Source organism: Agelaius phoeniceus, chromosome 12 (assembly GCF_051311805.1).
Source record: "Agelaius phoeniceus isolate bAgePho1 chromosome 12, bAgePho1.hap1, whole genome shotgun sequence".
In the NCBI taxonomy this organism is placed as follows: domain Eukaryota; kingdom Metazoa; phylum Chordata; class Aves; order Passeriformes; family Icteridae; genus Agelaius; species Agelaius phoeniceus.
Genome location: NC_135276.1, coordinates 2,629,980 through 2,650,904, shown reverse-complemented (window position 1 = coordinate 2,650,904; position 20,925 = coordinate 2,629,980). Strand labels below are relative to the sequence as shown.

The 20,925-nt window shown below is 51.3% G+C and overlaps 1 protein-coding gene across 1 annotated transcript in view; it reads left to right on the top strand.

The window, feature by feature from the left end:
• LOC129125588 (hydrocephalus-inducing protein homolog) overlaps positions 1–20,700 on the top strand; it is a 66,094-nt gene extending 45,394 nt beyond the window's left edge. The window contains exons 37-65 of the mRNA XM_077185205.1: positions 87–229; positions 663–791; positions 1,092–1,293; positions 1,791–1,914; positions 3,162–3,756; positions 4,243–4,401; positions 4,822–5,009; positions 5,183–5,365; positions 5,586–5,705; positions 6,950–7,106; positions 7,212–7,384; positions 7,541–7,739; positions 8,456–8,555; positions 9,146–9,245; positions 9,774–9,942; positions 10,152–10,390; positions 10,709–10,866; positions 11,345–11,593; positions 11,988–12,214; positions 12,806–12,957; positions 13,902–14,094; positions 14,648–14,756; positions 15,348–15,596; positions 15,941–16,083; positions 16,425–16,646; positions 17,808–17,968; positions 18,484–18,584; positions 19,171–19,558; positions 20,354–20,700. Of these exons, the coding sequence (XP_077041320.1) occupies positions 87–229; positions 663–791; positions 1,092–1,293; positions 1,791–1,914; positions 3,162–3,756; positions 4,243–4,401; positions 4,822–5,009; positions 5,183–5,365; positions 5,586–5,705; positions 6,950–7,106; positions 7,212–7,384; positions 7,541–7,739; positions 8,456–8,555; positions 9,146–9,245; positions 9,774–9,942; positions 10,152–10,390; positions 10,709–10,866; positions 11,345–11,593; positions 11,988–12,214; positions 12,806–12,957; positions 13,902–14,094; positions 14,648–14,756; positions 15,348–15,596; positions 15,941–16,083; positions 16,425–16,646; positions 17,808–17,968; positions 18,484–18,584; positions 19,171–19,558; positions 20,354–20,492 (5,471 nt within the window). The 3' untranslated portion in view covers positions 20,493–20,700. The remainder of the gene's footprint in view (positions 1–86; positions 230–662; positions 792–1,091; positions 1,294–1,790; positions 1,915–3,161; positions 3,757–4,242; positions 4,402–4,821; positions 5,010–5,182; positions 5,366–5,585; positions 5,706–6,949; positions 7,107–7,211; positions 7,385–7,540; positions 7,740–8,455; positions 8,556–9,145; positions 9,246–9,773; positions 9,943–10,151; positions 10,391–10,708; positions 10,867–11,344; positions 11,594–11,987; positions 12,215–12,805; positions 12,958–13,901; positions 14,095–14,647; positions 14,757–15,347; positions 15,597–15,940; positions 16,084–16,424; positions 16,647–17,807; positions 17,969–18,483; positions 18,585–19,170; positions 19,559–20,353) is intronic.
• The last annotated feature ends 225 nt before the right edge of the window (positions 20,701–20,925 follow it).

Genomic DNA, 20,925 nt, shown 5'->3' with positions numbered 1-20,925 from the left:
TTCCAGGGCCCAAGGTTGTGCCCATTGCAGTGAAAGGTGCCTGCTTGCTTTACAAAGCCCCCCTGAACTGTCTGTCCCCTGTGCAGGTAAAAGGCCTCAGCTCACTGCTCACAGGAAGAATAAAGAAGCCTCTGGGGAAAAATTCAACAAGAAGTATGCCAAAGGCAAGAACCCTCCAGCACAAAAGAAGAAGGAGCCAGCCAACAGACCCAACATAAAGGACACCAAGGTAAACTTGATCTGCCCTGGTTGATGCCTGGGACCTTTACATTGTCTTTGAGAAGAGCAGGGAGTGCTTACAGTGGAGGCTCTGTGCCAGCCAGGGCCTGGTACGTGGGTCCATCGTGCCATGACTTGGGCTGGGAATGTGCTCTGGCAGACAGCTCCTCTGGTTCTCAGTGCTTTGCTGGCAAAGTGCAGTCCTGGCTACTGTGGCTGCAGGCAGGGAGCAAAGTGCTGGGAGGCTGCACTGGGGCTTGCAAGCTCGGGTCTCTGCTGGCCAAGGGATGGGCCCTCCAGGACCATCCCCTGGAGCCCCCAGCCTGCACTGCTAGTCTGTTCTAGTCTCCACTAGTGAGGAACCCCAGCTCCAAGCCCAGCAGTGGGAGTTGTTCAGGGCTTTCCACCGTGGTTTCTTTTCCTTACATTGGTTCCCATTGCAGTTCACAGTTTCCACTGCTCCTGCACCCCAGCAGCTGAACATCATCAGCAGTCGTGGGGAAGAGCTGAACTGCTTGAGCTGTGTGCTGCCCGAGGAGCTGCTGGTGGACATCCTCAGTGAGAGGCTGAAGGTGTGTGGGGTGGGGGAAAAGGAGACATTCCTGCTCTGCAGAGACAGGCACTGAACAACAGACTCAGAGAGGAGGAGGAGGAGGTCTGTACGTGCTGCTGGAGGATCCTGGACTGTGTGCAGGGAACCCTGGGGGAAGCTGCAGCTGCCCTTAGCTGGCAGAGCCTAAGGACAGGTCCCAGCTGCTCTTAGCTACTGCACTTGGAACAAGGATAGCTGGTGCCCTGGGACATCTGGGCTTACTGTCCAGCTGCGAGCCCCCTGCGTGCAATGGCTGACTTACTCTTCCCTTTATTTGCAGCAGAAAGACTGCTCCAAGGGAGTGATCTTTGATGGCTTAGAGAGCCTCTTTACAAGCAGCCTGGAGTCTTCTCTGCTCTGTGTACTCAAAGCTGTCAAGAACCGGCGTCATATCTACATGGTGAACCTGCATCAGGATTATGCTTCTTGGAAAGCCAAGGACAAAGCTAAAAGAAAGAAGGAAGCAGAAAGAGAGAAGGAAGGTGAGATACCTTCTCTCAAATCTTCTCTCTCAATCTTATATCAAGCCCTCAACCTTATCTCTGTGTATCTGGGTTTGCAGCAGAGCTTGTAAGAAATGTTTTTATTAATCTTTTTACCTTCTGCCTCAGTGTAACCAGCACTCAGAGTTGCAGGAGGTCTGAGGTTTAAAGACCTCAGATGTTAGAGATGTTAGATTTAATCTCTAACATTAAATCTTGGGCACAAGTGCCAGCTGCTGTAGCTCAGTGACAAACGACTGTCCTCAGCCTTGGTGCACTTAAGCCAGGCAAAGCCCAGGAACTCTCTGCTCGGCCATAGTTTGGGGGATTGTCTGAATTTTGGAGCAGGGATATGAGCTCCCCAATATCTCCTGGGATGATAGGCTGGGTGGGGAAAAGCTGTGAATCCCTGCAGCTGACCCAGAGCACCCAGCTCTGCTTGCAGTCACTCATTGTTTCTCCTCTGGTTTGTGCTAAAGAACTGCAGCAGGAAAAAGCTCTGCAGAGGAACACAGAACACATCTTGCAAATGGATGAGGATGAGTATGATGCCCTCCCTGAGGAGAAGAAAGCAGAAATGGATAAAATATTACAGGAAAGGAAGAGTACACAGACGGAGGGGTGAGTAAGCCTTCCATGGGTTACTGCTCAGAGTTTTGTCCCTGGAAGGTTTCCCTGCTCCAAGGACTTTGAGCTCACAAGTATTTGATAGCAAAGGCCAGAAGCAACACAAGGATGGCCACTCTCTTAGCTCCCTGGCTCCCAAGAGAGGAAGGACCTTCTTCTGTTGAGACACAACATCTTCTCTCTTTGAGTGCTGAGCCCTCCCAGCTTAGCTGCTGTCTGCAGGGAGCTGGGCTCTGGGCTTGCCTTGGCACTGCCTCTAGAGGTGTCTTCAAGTCCACAATGTTGATTTGCACCTTCTTCATCATCTCCCTTCTTCACCAAAACAGTGAGATTGTGGTATGGGCAGGTGTGGGGCACAGACAAACCCTTGGTATGGGTCCTGTTCCTGCCCCAGATGAAGTCCTTGCAGTGCTGATCTGCCAGGGTTCTCCTTATGCTGGGACAGCAGCCAGAAAAGCTCCTGTCCTTTAGGCTCCCCTGCAGCTGCAGCCGTGGGCAAGCACAGGAGAAGCTCAGCTCCAGCAAGGCAGCCCAGCTCAGGACTCACAGGAAAAGTGTGGAGCTGGGAGTGGAGGTGCTTAAAGAAGCTCAGGACTCCTTTCAGGCCAGGCTGAAGTTGGTTTCATGGGGAGGAGACAGATGAGGCTGCTTCAAGTCGTTTCCATGGCAGATAGCACTTGGTCAGACAGTTTGCTTGGTCACAGCTGGGTTCCAGCAGGAAATCTGGCTGACAGGAGCCTGTCTTGCAGGAAAGGAGTTCCTGCAGCCTTTGCTTTCTGACTGATAGGATTATTCTCATTAAGGAGCAGGCTGTGCCCACAGAGAAGGGGGCTGAATGAGCTGAGTGAGAATTGTAGGAGAGATAAGCAGATGTCAGCAATCTGTGCTCTGCTTTAAACTGGGAAGTCAAGAGACAAAGATCATTTTCAGGCATCAGCACAAAGAGCTGGTGGATCAGCCTTTGGCAATGGGCTGGAGGTGTCTGGCTGTGCCTTAAGAGGGAGATTGTACAGTTGAGGCCTTACAATGGCAAGGCTTAGGTTTGGCTGGTCCTGGAGGTCCCTTTCCACCAATCCCCTCACTTGGGATGTTCCCAACCTCTGTGGGTTGAGGAAAATCCACAGAAATGAATTCTGCCATGGCCTCAGGATCAAGGAATGGAGTGCAGGGCCAGCCAGGACTAGTGAGCCCAAGTTTCTGGTGGTGACTCTCAGCGATGTTTTCTATTTTGTTTGCTGAAGGGAGCTGAAGCAGCCGGCTCAAAAGCTTGAGGAGGAGTCAAAAGCCTTAGTGGAGGAAGAGAGGCAGAAGGAGGAAAAGAAGAATGTCTCCTTGGAGAGGCAGCCTGCAAAACCAGAGAAGGAAATCAAAGCCCCAGAGAAGGGGGCACCCAAACCCCCACAGAAGAGGGGAACCAAAGCCTCTGGGAAGGGGGAACCCAAAGTCCTGGAGGACCCAGATGAGAACTTGATCCTGAGGTTTCAGATCTATGAGTCATCACAGCAGGACATCGCACAGGTTTTCTCCTACTGGGACCGGGTTCAGGGTACCGTGCAGTTACCTATCATCCAAAAGGGAAACAAGTCCCAGCCAGCAGTTGGAAACAAAGGTCAGAGGACCAGAAGGCCTTGGGAGAAGGTGAAGAAGAAGCTTAAACCAAAACATGAAGGCCGAAGCAGTCTTCAGTCATCTCAGCCGGGGACACAAAGCAAAGTTGCAGAAGGAGCAGTCAGAGACAAGCGTGTCGGGGTGCCGTGCTTGGACATCCAGGTCACAGATCCAAAGGCCATGATTGGGGAGATCCTGAGGGATGGGAAGCTGCCAACGGAAGAACAGGTAAAACCCTACAAGGCTCAGATCCTGAGCTTGCCGTGGTTGTGGGCCCTGGAGCATTGCGTCCCTCCCAGGTGCTAATGTCACAGAGCCTTGTCCAGACCTCTGATGATGTTCCACAATGACTCTGTAGCATCTATGTGAATGAGGAGGTTATCACCATTCCTCAGATGGGCAGGAAGTGGGAGTGCTCTGTGTACAAGTATCCCATCTGTTCAGAGTCTCCAGAAATCAATATAAACGGTCCCAGGACAGGGCAGCTCATGGCCATTGTTTTCTTCAGCTGAGTCACTTGGGAGAGGCTTCTCTCCTGGTCCCGCTTGTTGCTCTTGCATCTGCTCTGGAGCCTGCTCACCCCACTGGGCATAGCAAAGCGCTTGTACTTCCTATAAGTCAAAAACCCCATTGCCAAAAGCTCGGTGCCTTTAAAGAAGGAGTTGTGAGGATGAAGGTGACAGAAGTATCAACAGGATTTTCTCTTCTGTTTAGCTGCTGAAAGATCTGGGACTGCATCCTGACAGCCCTCCCCTTCCCCCTGGTGCTGCGCTCTCCACAGTCGAGTACCCAGAGGAGAGGCTGGGCTCTGCAGAGCGTGTGGAGCCCTTCACCATTGTGGCACCAGGAGGTGCTGCCATGGGAGACAATCTGGTGGGTGCTCCAGTGGTGCTGGCATTGAAGGTGCCAGGGCAGGGACCAGGCTGGATGGGGGCATGGGGGACAGGTTGGATGGAAAGCGATCATTGTGGAGAGGTAGTGAAGATGTGATGGGGAGCCCCATGTCTGCAGGTCTCCTTTCTGTCAGGGATGGGACTCTGCTGGAAACAGAGCAGTTCTGTAAGATAAGAAGGAAAAAAATAACTTAAAACCATCAACTTCCTTTGAGGAGAGGGTCTTGCATAAGAAGGGGCATCCTAGGCAAAACAAGCACCAATAAGGAAGACCAAGCCCATGGGCAGGTGGACTTATGTATTTATTCTCTCTTCTGTTGGTGAACAAACCCCCATTTTACTCTCCAGGACGGGGATGTCTCAGGGCTCACCTCTCCCTCCCTTTTCTCTCTCCCCTTAGGCCAAGGCCCCAGATGCGAAGGGCAGTTCTGCTGAGAGGCGGCCAAAGACGAGTAAAGTGGTCAGCAGAGTCAGGTCTGCAAAGATCTCCACACAGAGAACAGAAAGTCCCCGGGATTCCTCTGCAACAAGATCCAGAAGTACTTTGAAAGTGCTGGAAAGACCCTCAACCCCTGCAGCATTCCTCAGGTGAGCCACAAAGAGGAGGTGATGCCTCTGCTTCTTGGTCCTCTTGCCAAACAAGGTCCATCGTCCCCAGCTCCACAGTGACCCTGTGCCAGTGCCTCCATGGGATGGCGAGTGCACCCTCCTTGCTTCATTTGCTCCTCAGCAATGTCTGAAGCCTCCTCTTTATTTGCCAGGCTGAAACGGTACCGGTGGAAAGTGCCTGCCCAGGGTGAGGTGGAACTGAAGGTCCACTTCTTCGCCAAAAAGCCAGGGAAGTTTGAGCAGACACTGAGGTTAGAGCTCGTGCTGTCCAAGCGCCAGTACGAGCTGCCCTGCAGTGTCACCGGCCTGTACCCCAGCATCAGCCAGAACCCTCGGTAAGGCTGGGCCCTGGCAGCCTCCCACAGCACAGCTGCCCCTGAACTCACAGCCAGGGCTGGGCAGATTGTGCTGCCTGAGGTGGCTCAACACCTCTTCCTGTGCTGGGAGCTGGGAAGGCAGATGGTACCTCAGCCACCAGGAAGGGTTATGGCTTTCTGATGACATTTCCTACTTGGAGCATCTCATAGCTCCTCCTTCCCCACTTTCTCTGCCCAGGCTGGTGTTTCCACACTGGAGGGAGACCATGGAGGAGGATGAAATCATCTTCAAGGAATATGTTGAGAGCACAAAGCAATTCCACTTTGGACCGCTGGTGTGTGGGAAATCAAGACAGTGGTACGTGCTCCCTGCTGGGCCTTGTACTTTTCTGGACATGCCTGGAGAGACATGCTGTCCTGGTGGCACAATCCAGGGCAGTCTCCAGCAGAGTCCTGGGAGAGACACAGGTTTGAAGGACCACAGATGTGAACTTGAACAGATAAGAGGCAAATGAGCCTTGGAGGAGCTGCTCTGCCTACCCAGTGGGTGCCTTGGTAGCTGCCTTGGTGGCCAGAGCCGCGTGCTGCCGCCAGTCCAAAGATGTTGGATGGCAACTCCTTCCCCCCACCACATCTCAGCTTCACCCCTTAGGAAATGAACTTTATGGTGGTTTTTGAAGTGCTTTGAGCTCTGCAGGTAGCCTGATCAAGCAATTATTCTGTAGATGGTTTTGTAAAACTTTCATTCATCTGTAATTATAACAAGATTTTATTATTGACCTGCAAATGGGTGTTGGGGGGAACATACAGCAGGAATTACATTTTCCTGTAATGGCATTGCATGCTCACTGCTGGATAAAATCTGCCTAAACACATGGTCATTGAAGCTATTGTGTATTTCTACTTTTACTGTCACTAGTTTTTTTAATAGCATTAAAGTTCTTGTCTCCATCGGAACTCTGGAGGGTTCGGTCTATTTTGACAACCCAAGGAAATGAAATTAAAATGGTTTAAAAAACCAGACGATCTTTAGCCAGGTTGATGGATGGTTTGGGATTTCTGTTTGCCTCTTTAACCCTTTCACTCCAAAGTCATTTCCACACCCGAGAGAAGGATCATTTGTTATCTCTTTGCATTCCTCTTGGGAATTGGTGCTTTATATTTCCTCTCAGACTTTGAGCTAATCCATGAAATCCAAAGCAGTTTCATGACTTTTATGAAAGAGATCAGCTAAACTCTTTTTCCAAAAGCCTTTCTTTATATCCTGCAGGGAAGCCACCCCAAGAAAGAAGGGGAAAGAACCCAATGTGCCTGGTGTACTGTTATTTTTCTAGGCACCCTTGAATTTATGTTGTATTAAAAACTCTCAAAGTAGCCTGAGCATCATCGGGCTTCTGGGATGGAGGCACCAAGTCCAGGGGTTAGGCATCAAAGTACGGCAAGGATCCTTGCCATGCCTCTGACTGGGATCCATTTCCCTCACTTGTTTGTTTGTTAGAGTGGGGTCTTCCAGCACCTCTTCCTCGGGTGCACACGGTGCTCTCCTTGGTGTGTGGCAAAGGCAACAGTCTGCTCTGCAGCCTTTTCCCCTTTTGTGGACAGGTACAAGGCGCAGAACTGTCCCAGCAACTCGGAGAATCTGACCATCCTCAACAACTCCCCCACGGATGCAGAGGTCCAGTTCTCCTTTGAGAATGATGGGGAAGAGACATTCCTTCTGAGCCCTCGCCGCATGACCCTGAAACCAAAGGAGAAGCGGGTAGGAGAAGGGCAGGTAGAGCAGGCACTGTAGAAGTGCCCAGGGGCTGCTCCTCCTGCTCACACTCAGAGCTCCTTTGATTTCTTCCTGTGGCGCCATGTCCAGGAGCTGACCATTTGGGCATACCCCACTTGCCCTGGCTTCCTGGAAGACAAACTCATCTGCAGCATTGGGAAGAACCCGGAGCCAGTGGTCTTCAGCCTGTGTTGCCATGGGGTGGACATGAAGCTGGAGGTCAGCCCCCTGCAGCTGTCTTTTGACAAGCTGCTTCTGCACAGGTCAGTCATCCCACAAGCACTCCAAGACTGGTGACAAAGAGAAAACATTTGACTCTGGTTTCTGGGGCATGGATGGAGCTGCTCCGAGTTGCATTCAGTGGTGAGGCTGGTGTGACCATCCAGCAGCTGATGCCAAGTGCCTTCCTCTCTCTGCAGGACTGACAGCAGGACCTTGGTCCTGAAAAACAACACCCTACTGCCCATGGCCTGGCAGCTCAGTGGGCTGGATGACCTTGTTGAGGACTTCTCCTTATCACAAGATAATGGCACCATTGATCCCCGCTCAGAGCTTGAAGTGACACTGCATTTCACGGCTGAGCACATTGGCAACATTGAGAAGATCCTCCGACTAGAGGTGAGAGGAACTGTGCTCTGCCTGGCACTGGCAGGGCAGGGCACAGTGAGCAGCCATGTGCTCCTAGGGACAGAGTCAGGAAGAGCTGCACCTGACAGACACAAGGGTGCTGTGACCCCAACTTCTGCCTCTACACAGCATTTGCCAAAACGTGCAGTGCATCCACATCCCCCCAGATAAGCAGACACTGCATCCTGAGCCTGTGCCACAACCACCTTGTCCCTTTGAATGGTTGAAGGTTGAAGGTTGTTGTTTGGTGGTACAGACTGCAGCGTGATCTCTACGTTCCTCCTGGACTTTGTCTGAAGCTCTTGCATAGTGCAACAAAATCTCCCCATGGGATTTTGTTCCCCTTCCCTCTGTTTAGGGGCTGCATTTCAGACAGGGTGCTAGGTGATCGGAGAGGGTTGTCAATGCCACCTGCTCTGAGACACCTCACACTTCTTGTGGTTGTTCTTACACTCCTGTGCCTCTCAAGGATGCTTTAGCAGCAGCATTCCCTGCTCTAGGAGTGCAGAGTTGGGCTGATAGGGTTTTTTACTGCAGCAGAATCCCGCTGGGGCAGCCCATGAGAGGAACAGGTTAGCAAAGCTTGGGAGTCCACCAATGCTTGTGAAGCCAGGGAGGCCATAGGGGAAGCAGCCAACAGAGACAAGGACTTTCAGGCTTTCTACCAAAAGAATAATCTGAACAGTGTTTGTTTCTTGCTGCCTCAGGTTTCAGATACAGAAAACATCCTGGGGAATGTTCAGGCTGAAAACATCGAAATCTCTGCAGAGGTCTACGATGTTTCTCTGAGCATTGACATGCCTGAAGGTCAGTGGATGCCTCCCAAACAAAGCAGTCCAGGTGCACTGCATTACCTTGGGAGGTGGGCAACCAAAGCACTTGATGGGATGGGATGGGATGGGATGGGATGGGATGGGATGGGATGGGATGGGATGGGATGGGAAGGGATGGAACAGCATGCAAGGAAGGCATGGATACGTAAAGCAATACTCTGCAAGCTGCGTGGAATAAAGCATTGTCAGGGCTCTGACAGCCTTAAGTCTATGCCTCCTGAACTTTGAAGTGTGCAGTTTCATATGCAGATTGGATCTGGGGGCTTTGAAACAACAGTGACGTGAACAGGCAGTTGGCAATGCCCACAGGCTCAGCACAGCATATAAAGTAATTGGATTTGTGCTTGGGAGCGAGGAAATGGAAGGCGAGCTCTTTAGCTGCTAAGCCTGCAGATATTTTGAGTAAGAAGAGAAAGGGCAGACAAGTAGCTGGAAAACACTTTCAAGAATGAGATCTTGCTGAAAAGGGTTTTGTGCCGAGACCTCCATGTAGCTTGTGAGCTGGTGTATTCTGCAGCAGCTCACAAATACCATGTTTGACCTCGCTCTGTGGGTGTTCTGCAGGTCCAGATGGAAGCTTGGAATTTGGAACCATTAATGTCCTGGATAATGTGAAGAAAATCCTGAGTCTACAGAACAAAGGGGTATACAACATTGAGTACAGGTGAGTCCTGCTGCCTGGCACTGAGCATTTCCCAGGCCTTCATTCTCCCTCTGTCAATGGCTAGAACCTGTTTCCATGCTGGCTACCTCACGGTAAATACAAAACCTGGGCTCTCTGATCTCAATTATTTTACCACAGAATTCAGCCACAAACCAGCAGTTCTTCACTCTGATCTCAATTATTTTACCAGAGAATTCAGCCACAAACCAGCAGTTCTTCACAGCTCAGCTGGAGCCCAAAGGAGAGCCCCAGAAATTTCAGCCACTGAAATGCTGAGATTCATTGCCTTTCTTTGATGGTCACCTCCTTTCTCTTTCTGAGACTCTGTAAAGGAGTGAATGAAAAATTTCAGTCTCAAGGTTTCTTGCAGTAATCTTGTGATTGTCTGCACTCTCTGTCAAGATCCAGGATTCCCTGAGCAGAACTGGACTCTCCCTTTTTTTTCTGGTCCAATGCAAAGTCCTGGCTGTGTTGGTGGCACCTGTACTTTTAACTGCAGAGATCTCCATTCCTTCCCTTTCTCTCCAGTTTCACACTGAAGGGTACAGGTCCCGAGATGCAAGACTTGGCATCCCACTTCACTGTTGAGCCTCAGTCGGGCGTGCTGATTGCCTCCCAGCCTGGTGAGAATGTTGAGATGCTCTTCCACCCCACGAGTGAAATCTTCCTCAAGAACAAACCCATCCTGTACTGCCAGGTGAGCTGCCTGGGCCAGGCTGCATTATCACACGGTGTTTTGGGAGTGTAAACAGGATAGATGTCTAATGGAAGGAGGGCTTTAACTGGAGAATCCTCTCTCCTACGTACACAAACAAAGTCTTTCAACACCATTTGTGAGGCTTGTTAAGGGGAGCTGAGAATCTGGCTGGCCTCTTTATTGTTTACCACCCCTTCCTGTGGACACAGGTGGCAGATGCCAGCCCAGGTCGAGGACGCCCGGCTGTCGCCAACATCCCAGTGAGGGTGTCGGCCGAAGCGGAGTACAGCAAGTACAGCATCGTGCCTGCCTCACCCACCGACTTCGGAGCCATGGTCATGGGCACCACGAAGACCAGGAGTGTTGTGGTGAAGAACATAGGCATGGCCGATTTCAAATTCTGCATCCGCCAAGCACCTAAGCTTGCATGTGCATTGGAAATCAAAAGGTATGAGAAGCCCTGCAGGACCCTTCCTGTCAGAGGAGGCAGCACCACACAGCTGGTATGTGGCAGGCAGCCAGGAGACCTGGGCTATCGTCCATTTGTGTCCCTGGCTTGGAGAGAGGGAGCAAAAAAACACCTCAGTATCCCCATGTGTAGTACTAAGCTGGTGATAGAGCTGCTCAGTCCAGCAATGGGAGCTGCTGGCTGCTCTCTGGGAGCCATCAGGAGCAGGAAGGCTTTTCTCTGTGAGGAGGAAGGCCAGCTGTGGCCTTTGAGGCAGGGGAGCTGAGCATGACAGATACCTCTGCTTTCTCCCCTCAGTTCAAAGCAAGGGGAATCTGCTCCATCAGCTACAGAGCACTCGACAGGAAAGGAATCAAGCTTCTCGACACAGGTGGGTGACTCCTGCTGCCCAGCAGTGCTGCTGCAGGGGATTGAGAAGATGCTGCTGTGCCCAGGCTGGGGCTCATCACCACAGGGTGGGACGTAGTCTGCAAGACCAGTATCTGCTCAGTCCCACTGACAGTCCTTTAGCCTGGCTCTGACCTGGAGTTGTGGGGTCAACAGAGGGGAGCAGGTCCTGTGTTTGGTAGCTGCAAGCCAGCATAGGTCTGTGAACACCTCAGAAGCAAAACCATCCCCCACTGAACTCCCAGTCCACAGAGCTCAGACAACATTACTTGTTCTTCTTTTCAGTTCCCTACCTCTCTCCTATCATTTCTCAGAGCTATTTCTGCTCTCTGGTGTTACCTCTGGAGGTTGAAGGATCAGAACTACCACCTTCATTCTTTAGATTCAAACTCTTTTCTCTCTGCCACTTGGGACAGGCTTGCAGCTCCTCTTGGCTTGTTGCTCTCAGCCTTTGGGCCATGAAGTCATCCTTCCCTGCCCTGGGACTGGGTGCTTGGGCCCAGCTGGAGGCCAGGGCAGGACGTACTCTTTGCTGGGGTGCTCAAGGCACAGCTATTAGCCATCAGCCTCTCCTGGAACTTTTTCTGCAGAGTCACCTCAATCTTGGCGTGTTCACGGTGTCCCCCTGCTGTGGCTCCATCCGTCCATGTGGCCTGCAGGTGATCACAGTGGAATGCCTTGCAAGGCAGGAGGGGACATGTGAGGAGCATCTCTACATTGACATCATGGGCAGAGACCCCAAGGACAATCCCCTCGGCATTCCCTTCACCCTGATGGCCGAGTCCTGCCTCCCAGGTACACACTGCCCACAGTGCCCTTGGTCACACCTGCTGCTGATCAGCACCTCAACTTGCTGCTGGGATAGAGAGGCACGCTAGCCATGGTGTCCCACCTTAAAATCCTCAGAGGTTCCAGCCCTCTTCAAGTCCACCAGTTCGCTCATCCCTCCCAGGCTGAGAGGGATGCATGGAAGGATAAAAGGAAAGCAATGTTCTCTAAGACTGAGCTCCTTCCTCACAGCCAACTCCCCCACCCAAGGCTGGGTTTAGCAGTCACCCAGGCAGAAAGGGCTTATCAAGGCTTCTGAGAGGCCAGCAGGGTCTAGACAAATTCATCAGGGAGTCTTCTCCATGCTCATCCCTGTGGTCAGGGAGGCTTCTCCATGCTCATCCCTCTGGTGTGTCCACAGCGCTTGTTGAGGATGTCGCGTTAATCTTCAAGGAGTACCCGATCTGCAGCAGCACCGACCTCGACTACAAGCTGCAGTTGGTGGAATGCACGGGCCTGTTCATCAGAGATGAGAATAGATTCATCTTCAACAAGGTTCTGGTTGGCCAAGAGGCAGAAGCTCATTTCAGAATTTGCAATGCAGGCCGTCTGCCATGTGATGTGGTCCTCTCCATCCTGCCTGGAGAGGTAAGAACAGGAGCCAAGGTGGTGGTTGCCCTGTAAGGGCCGGGTGAGAGCCTGCTTTGTTCTCCAGATGCATTGCTTCCTGTGGCCCAGACTAAGCTAGCTCAGTGCAGGTCAAACTGCAGGGGAGAGCAGCAGAGCCAGGGAACAGTTGTGTGGAATTCTGCATGTCTTGGGCAAGGTTTGGCTCACACCTCTGGGTCTTCAGTGGGAGAAGTGAATCCTTCTGAACCTCTCCTGGAAGCACACACAGAGAGGGGCTGTTATGAACTGACATGCCAGGGCTCAAAGCAGAGCATTTCCTCAGGCTCCCTGGCTTTTCCTTCTCTTTGAAGGCCAGTTCTGGGTTATTTGCAGGATCTTTCATGCAGTGCCCATCTCCCATGTAGGCTGGGGAAGGTTCCTGCACTCAAAACACACAATGCTTTAGCACAAGGTCAGCATTCCCTGAAGAATGGGAGGACGGAAGCCTGCCCAGGGAGGCAGGAAGGAAGACACAATGTCTGGGGCTGTTCTCAGTAATGCATTTATGAATGAAACTCTGTCATGTTGAAAGGTGTTTTCTCCTAACACTGCTCTCTGGGTTCCCCCAAGGAACAAATCCCTGTCAGCACCGTTTTCAATCTGTATCCTGTCAAGATGTCCATTCGTGGCTCATCCTGTGCCATTGCTACGGTGACCTTCACCCCGCCAGACAAGCAGAGCTACGACTGCATCTTCAAGGCTTCCCTTGTCATCCCAAAAGGGTAAATGACCCTGTGAAATACTGGGGAGGCCTCACTGATAGCTGCCTCTCCACTGAGAAGGCACAGGCCTCTTGTTAGCTCTAATGCTTTCAGTAGCCTTAGGCAGAGTACTTGGCATGAGATGATATAGGAGTAACTCTTAGAGTAAACAAATGAGGCTGATAGTTTATTCTGTATGAAGAACTATCAAGATAGGGAAATATTAGGTAGCCAATTGGAAGTTACTGAGATGTGCTGCAGCTGACCTGGGTGTTTCCACGGACAAAGTTTTAGATGAAGCAGTTTCTGTGCCAGCAAGTCAGCAGTCACATTTTCCTCTTTGTTTCTGTAAAATTAAGTGATCCTCTGTGACTCCCTGGCATTCATTGAGCTTTTTTAGGTGAGTGATTTGAGCTGGTATGAAAGAGGAACCCAGTTCCTCTGCCCTGGGACCTGTGAACTGGGGCTTTGACCTGCCCTTCCTCAACCCTTTAGTGGCTGAATTGGAACAAGACAAGTCTAATTGCTAATAAGCAATTGCTTTTTTACTGTTCTTGGAAACGATCTTTGCTGATGGTGACGATGATTTATTTTTGCCTTGTTGCTTTTGTACTGTTTTTGTGCTGTGCTTTTGCTTGTTGCATAAGTTCATCTCACTGCAGCCAGGGGATTTGCCATATCTCATCTGGTGCCTCCTTATTTACCTGCTGTACTTCATGATTCAATTAAGTGAAATTGTTTTTAACTGTTATTGTGGAAGGCTCTGGCTCTTTGGAGCAGATTCCTCTAGCGAATGGCCCTGAGTGGATTGGGAAGAGGCTGGTGGGGGGCTGTGTTGTGGGAGCCCCCCACCAGCACCAGGAGCACCAGGCAGGGAAAACACTGTGGGTGGCCCTTGGTGCTTCACTTGCCCAGTGAGAAATGGGTCAGTGCCAGCTGAAATTGTTTCTGCGCCTCTCCTGCAGCTCTGTGGAAATTAAACCCCAAATCCTGACCTTCATCATCAGTGGGAAGGGGCAGGAACTGCCGGTGACAGTCGTGCGCCCAAGTGCTCGCAGCAAGAGGGGAACGGCCGTGCTGCGCTTCAAGAGGCTCCAGCTGGAGGATTCAGAGATACTCCCCCTGGTCCTCCGTAACAATGGCACCAAACCTGTCAAGGTGAGGAGGACCTGCTCAGGAAGGTTTGGGAACAAGTGCTTGTGGCACAGGGGAAGGGTCCCAAAAAACATGGCAGACCTGGGAAGAGGTGTCAGAAATTCTTTTTAGGCAAGTCACTGACATCTGTTCTCCAAAAAGAGAGTTCTTGAAAATTTTCCATCTAGTCTTTTTTCTTTAAGTTGAAGACAAGAAAGGTGGTGGAGTATTTTCCCCCATCTCTCAGGTCACCTTTTGTTCTCATGGACATGTGTGGTTTCCCAGTTCCATTAGATTGTATTTGATCCCAGTTTACTACATTTGAAGGAAACTTAGTTGTGGTTTAATTACATTCTGCCCCTTACTATCTGTCCTGTTTGGTTCTGTGTCAGTTCTATCCAGATGCCTCTGAATGCCCTTTTTTCTCAGCTGGTTTGACTTCACTTTTGTGCTAAGTGCTGCTTGTAGTGGGAGAGGTGCTGGGCTCCCATGTGGGACCAGCAGCACTGTGGTGTCAGTCTCTGTGCCATCCTGTACTTACACCAGCATCATTGTGCTCTGGCTTCCCTTTTCTCAGTTTATGTTACGCCTGGAGGATGAGCATGGAGTGTTCTTGTTGAAAGGCAGGGCCTCCACATTCAAGACATCCCTCGCTGGAAGTGTGGAAGGGGACTTCGTCAGAAACGGTAAATTCATTAACCACGAAGTGCGATCATGCACAGAGGGAAAACAAAAAAAGAGCCCTGCTCTTGGCTTCTCTGAGCAGCAGCCAGATGTTAGTTTCATTCTTTGGGCTGTCTGTCCCCCAGGCTCTTCTTGGGGATGTTTTGAGGGGTCTTCTTCTAGCAAGTTGTAGGAAGTTGTTCTGTTCTTCTAGACATGGTGGGTTGAGTTGTGGGGGACGGTGACTACCTCAGTGGACCTTCTGAGGTATTTGCTGCATGTGGAAAGGTACTAGCCTGAATAGACACAACCCTTGAGCACACAGACAGCCAGCAGAAGCCAAAAGCACTCTTTGGCTCAGCTTTGTATATGGCTGGAGCTGGCTGGAAGCAGGTGGAATGAGGGCTGGGCATCAGCCTGAGGTTAAGCTGCTTCAGTGGTGATGTGTCTGGAGGTGGCAGTCTTGTGAACATAGCAAGAGGGTCTGGATCCACTGCGGGTAGAAGCTGTACTTAGAAGGCAGCTGGTTTGAACCTCTTATTCCTCATTTATCCTATGGAAATATTTCCTCTGTACAGCTGTATCACTTAACTCTGATTTCCATTGCTGTGCAGAGACCAAGCCCCCAAAGCAGCCTTTCTTCCTTCTGCGTCATGGGCAATCGGCACAGTTTAATGTCATTTTCAAACCCACCCTGGCTCAACGTCTGGAAGGGAAGATTGGTCTGTTAGTGGGGGACGTCTGCATGACCCTAGTAGAGCTGGTGGGTGAAGGCCACAAGGACGAATTCACCCTCGATGGATTAAAGGAAGACACCCAGGAGAGGAATGCTAAGAGCAGTCTGAGGAAAGACATCATTGATGGTAAGAGAGGAGAGGCTGCCAAGGTGGAGCAAGGAAGAGGACAATGTCTGATCACGTGTGTCCTCCCTCTAGCCAGGCCTGGGCTGTCACCCTTGGGACTTGGTGGCCTGTGGGTGTGGCAGCCATGCATGCAGAGCAGCGTGTGCTGTGCTGCATGTCGCTGGCTTAGGGATGTGTCAGGGTGTTTCCCTGGAAGTGGTGGGATGGGGAACTGCCTGGGGAACTCCCTGCAGAGGGAGAAAGACTTGGAGAAAGGAAGCATTGAACGTGCAGGTGTCTGTGCACGTGAGGGGGGCAGGTGGAGCTCCCTGCATGCTGACATCCCTTGCTCTCCTCCTTTACAGCTGTCAGAGTCAATCACATTGAGTTTGGGCACTGTCCCGTCGGGAAGCGCTGCCGCAGGACCTTCACCATCACCAACCACACCCTTACGCAGGTCATGCGCTTTGAGTGGGAGGCAGACACCCCATTCCAGTTCTCCCCCAAGGTGAGCGTGGACTGCTCTGCCTCTCCCCATTGCTCAAGCCCTGCCCTGGTGTTCCCAGGAGCTGGCAGGGAGTCCTCACATGCCACTGATAGCCCATTCCAGTGCCATGTAGGAGATGCAGTCCCTGGCTTGGCTGGGCCAAGGCTGCCAGCCTTGCAGAAAAGGCTTCATATTTTGGGAGGTGGCACCTTTTGTTCATACTTTTGTCTGTCAAATTTCACATCAATCCACTCTGAGGTGCAGATTCCTGGCACAGCTGTTCACCACATCAGTCCCTTTTGCTGTCAGTCCTGCCCTTGGCAGTGCTTCCAGTTTGGTCTTGACTCCCTGATTCTCCCTAGGTGGGACACCTCCATCCTGGCTGTGCTAAGGGCATCACAGTGATCTTGAAAGCAGATGTCCCAGCCACCTTCAGAAGGCACCTTGTGAAATGTAAGGTGACCAAGATCAACTTTGAGCTGCCACGAAGGAAGGTCCTAGACTGGGACGACCAAATGTGCATTGTCACGTGGAAGGATATCACATGGAAAGACCCAGCAGCCAGGTGGCCTAAAAGAGAGAAGGTAAGAAGCAAAAAGGAAAAAAAAAGGCAACCCAGCTTTTACCAAAAGAACCACCGTAACACCATCACTGCTGGCTGTGCAGCTCCTGCTTCCTCTGGCATTGGACAGCCATGAGCTTCACCAGCAGTGCAGTCCAGGGGAGAGGTGGATGCACAGTGACTGGATACACTCACACTAGAGGGGGAAGCCTTTGGACAAGAGACCTTTAGCCACACACAAACCATCAGTCTGTGCCACAAGCACAAGTGTTGCAGCCCATGTTGAATGGGAGACAATGTTTTATGATTTTATCCCATTTTATGGTGTTCGAAATCTCTTCATCTCATTTGGTGCCTTTTCACAAACAAGGAGTTAAGTCTCTTCTTTTAAAGTGGAGAGAAATACACTTCTCCTGCATATGCTGGTGAGCTCCAAGTTTTGTCTGCATGGATACCAGAGAATAGTTGTAGTCTCTGTATTGTGTGGGATATCTCATCATGGAGTAGCCCAGGCACTGTATGACTCTATGGAGGAGTCCAGAGAAGGATCATCTCCTGAGACTCTTGCTTTTCTTGTCATTATTGCCAAACACACTCATCTTGGGTGAAGGTTCTTTCTGAGTTTCTGGACCATTTTAAGGACTCTAAAAACCATCCTCTTTTCAATCAGAACATCTGCAGTTGGAGAATTTCCAAGTGAGATCTTTCACATCCCAAAATGCCCATGCTCAGCTCCCAGCAGTGTGGCTGTTGCTCCAGACATGACATCTGGAGAGCACTTTCTCCTAAGACAAGAAGGAAAAGGTGCTTTCTAAAACTCTTCAGTCTTTGGGTTCTCCATCTACAAAGCTCCAGCAAGAGAACTTAACCCTAATTTTGAGACCTGCTGGATTTATAGGGGACAGGAAAAAAGCCAGTCCCTCTACAAGGTTGAAGTACAGGGACTGGAACACAGCTGTAGTCTCCATGGGGATATTAACAGCTGTGGTAGTGACTGCTTGGATCAGTGGGTAGAAACAACTACTGTAGCAGAGCAGTCCCAATTTTGTCATCCTTCCAGGGAAGTAAAAGTGAATGGTCCTTTCCAGTCCCTCTGTGAGGCTGATCTTGGAGGCCAGACGATTCCCTTCTCAGCCTGACCTTCTGGGCTCTGCTCAGTGATTTCTCCCTCCTCTGTTTGCAGGTGGTTGAGCCAGTCCTGGAACCAGCTCACACTGTGCTGGAGGAGAGCAGCCAGGAGGCCGAGGTGTACCTCAGTGCTGTTATTGCCTACACCCAGTTCAAACTGAGCACGACCATGGTTGAGTTCAAGGATACCTTGCCCTTCCAGACAAGGACAGCCACGTGAGTGCTGGAGGCCAGGCACAGCTCCTCCGGGGAGCAGGAGCTGCCTTTGCCCAGGGCTGGCCCAGTGCCTGCTTCCCAGAACTCTGCCCCAGCCCAAACCAGCACAGGCCCTTTTACATGCACACAAGGCCAAGCAGGAGATGGTGGTCAGGAGAGCCTCAGTGCTGCCATACCTTTCTACTGAGAGCAGCCATGGGTTTGCTTTCACTGCATGTCACCTGTCATCATCTGCTCAAAAATAAGTTTGTAGTCAAACCAAGACCTAAAGTCCAGAGTAAGCCCCTTGGCTTCAATGTCCTGGGCACCATGTTGGCCCTTTCCTCTTAAACTTCCAGAATTTGAAATACTTTTTTAGACCACCCAGGACAGCAGTCTGAGCATGGCAGAGTTGCCTGGGGAAGAAGGTGCTCTTCAGCAGAAAGTGGTAGCAGGAGTCCATCAGACAATGTTACTGTACTATTTGCTTTATATTTATTGGAAATTTTTTGTTATTCCTCCTTCTTGCTTTTCAGTTTCAGACTATGCAACACAGGGAAGGTAGCCCTGGAATACTACTGGGAGGAAGCTGCAGATAGTGAAGCAGTGAAGAAGCCATTCTCACCTGCTCTGACACGTAAGGGCGTTTCACTTGGTAGCTGAGGGCCTGGGGAGGGGTGGGCCCTGCCACTTCACTCCAAAACATGAATTGCTTTTTCATCCTTCTCCACATGTCCACTTTCATCAGCATCTTCCCAGCTGCAGCTGGAGAGTTTTTGCCCCTATCTGCCGTTCATCCCCTTCTGTTCTTGCTCTGCCACTTCTACTCTGCAAAGGAGCTGAGCCAGGCTCTGAGGACAGCCACGTGCTGGGTCAGGACTGGGAAGGGGGACATCAGGGACATCTCAGATTCTTTGAGAAGTCTGAGACTGGGAAAAACAATGGTGTAACAAGTGAGCTGACCTGTAGCCACTGTCTGTGTGCAGTTCCCCACTCCAGGGCAAATGCAAAGTCACCGTCTAAAACCAACTCTCCTGCTCTGGCACAGGAGTGTGTGCTGCAGGCAGAGACCCTGCTCCCAGACGCTCTCTTTCCTGCTGAAAGTACTTGGCCAGAGATGCTCCAAGTGCATCCCAGCTCTTTTCCACCTACCTGCATCAGGAGGCAGAGCTGCTGGGAGCACAGGATTTTGTCTTTGAAAGGTGTCCTCTTCCTCTGTGCAGGTCATTTCCTCTCCTCTGAAACTTTAAGGCGTTGCAGAAAGCTGCTGCATCGTTTTGGGTGGCAGCAGGAGCATCCTTTTGAAACTCATCCTTTTGAGCTGCAGCTGCTGCAGCAGCTGGCTAAGCAGCTGCAGCAGCAGGATTCCAAGCAGCAGCTGCAGCAGCAGGATTCCAAGCAGCAGCTCGAGCAGCAGGACCATTCCAAGAAGCTGCGCCGCTCAAAGCGTGTTGGTTCCGCCCTGGAAATCTTCCCAGATGCCATCTACAGCCTGCCACTGTTCTCCATCAAGCCCTACCACGGCATCATCACTCCTGGCCAGAAGCAGGCCTTTCAAGTGCAGTTCTCCCCAAAGTGCGCGGGGACGTTTCAGACCACCCTGCTGTGCAGGTGAGGAACATCCAGCCCTTGCCAACTCATGTTTCTGATGGGTATCACTGGGTGATCACAGGGTGGGACAGGGTGGAAAGGACCCCAGTAGGTCATCTGGTCCCACTTTCCTGCTCAAGCAGGGTCATCCCAGAGCACATGGCACAGGGTTGTGTCCAGAGGGCTCTGGAATCATTCCAGTGAGGGACACTCCACACCCTCTCTGGGAAACCTGGCACGTGCACAGGAAAGAAGTTCTTCCTCAGGTTCAGGTGGAATTTCCTCTTCAGGTTCTGCCCATTGCCTCTTGTTCTAATGCTGGGCACCAGCAAGCACAGCCTGGTTCATCCCCACACCCTCCCTTCAGTCCCTCTGGCTGGGATGGGGAGGTGGGAGACAGGCAGCCCCAGAGAGGTGGCAGAAACAGCCACAGGAGCACAGAAAGATCATCATCTGGCCTTGGTAGGGAGGCACTGGGAAAAGACACCGTATGAAACATCACGCTGCTGGAAGGTTGCAAAATCTGGAAGAAAAGATCCAGGAACCAGCCAGTCCCTAGCTCTGCTTCCTTTTGAGACAAGCAAGGCCTGCTTCTCTACATGGAACCCTGTGTGCTGTAGCTGGTCCCCAGGCACTTAACTGGTCATGGTCCTGCCCTTGCACCTCTGCAGCCTCCATGCAGAGAGTGCAGTTGTTTAATTTGCTGCTTGCTGCTTGCACAGAGAGAGGATGCAATACTGTGCAACTTGCTCTGCGAGTTGCAGAGCAACTGGCTGGGAATGTTTGTTTGGCTAATACCAGTCCCTTCCTTCCTAGGATTCCTAACCTGAATCCAGCTGAGAAGATGAGGCAGGTGACTGTGAAAGGCAGAGCCCGGGAGCAGAACATTCTTGGTAGAGCAGACAGAGAAAGGCCAGAGAGCCAAGAAGCAGGTGCTCTGGAAAGCAGCACCTGAGGGACAGCATTTGTGTGAGCTGGAGCCTCCTGCAGGAGCCAGCAACATCGTGCCTTCTGCTGCTGCTGGTCTCCCACCCTTCACCAGAGACCTCTGCAGCTACCCTTCTGAGCTCCAGTGAATACCTCTAACTTATCTTTTAATTACCTACATTACTTAACTGTTTATTAGATTGATAATTAATTCATGATTGACAACTAATTGTTAATGGTTAATAAACAATTGTTAATAAATTGTTGTCAGCTTGTCTTGGTTTGAAAGACAGGTGTCTGTGGGACCTCCTGGAATGGAGAATGTGACCTCCTTTGGAGCAGTGGCCGGGTGATAGAGAATGCCCAGGCTAGAGAAGCAATGTCCAGCCAGTCGAGCACTGCCCAGGCGCGAAACCCAGGCCCTGTGCCCAAGCGGTGCCGTGCTTTAGGGCAAGTGGCCG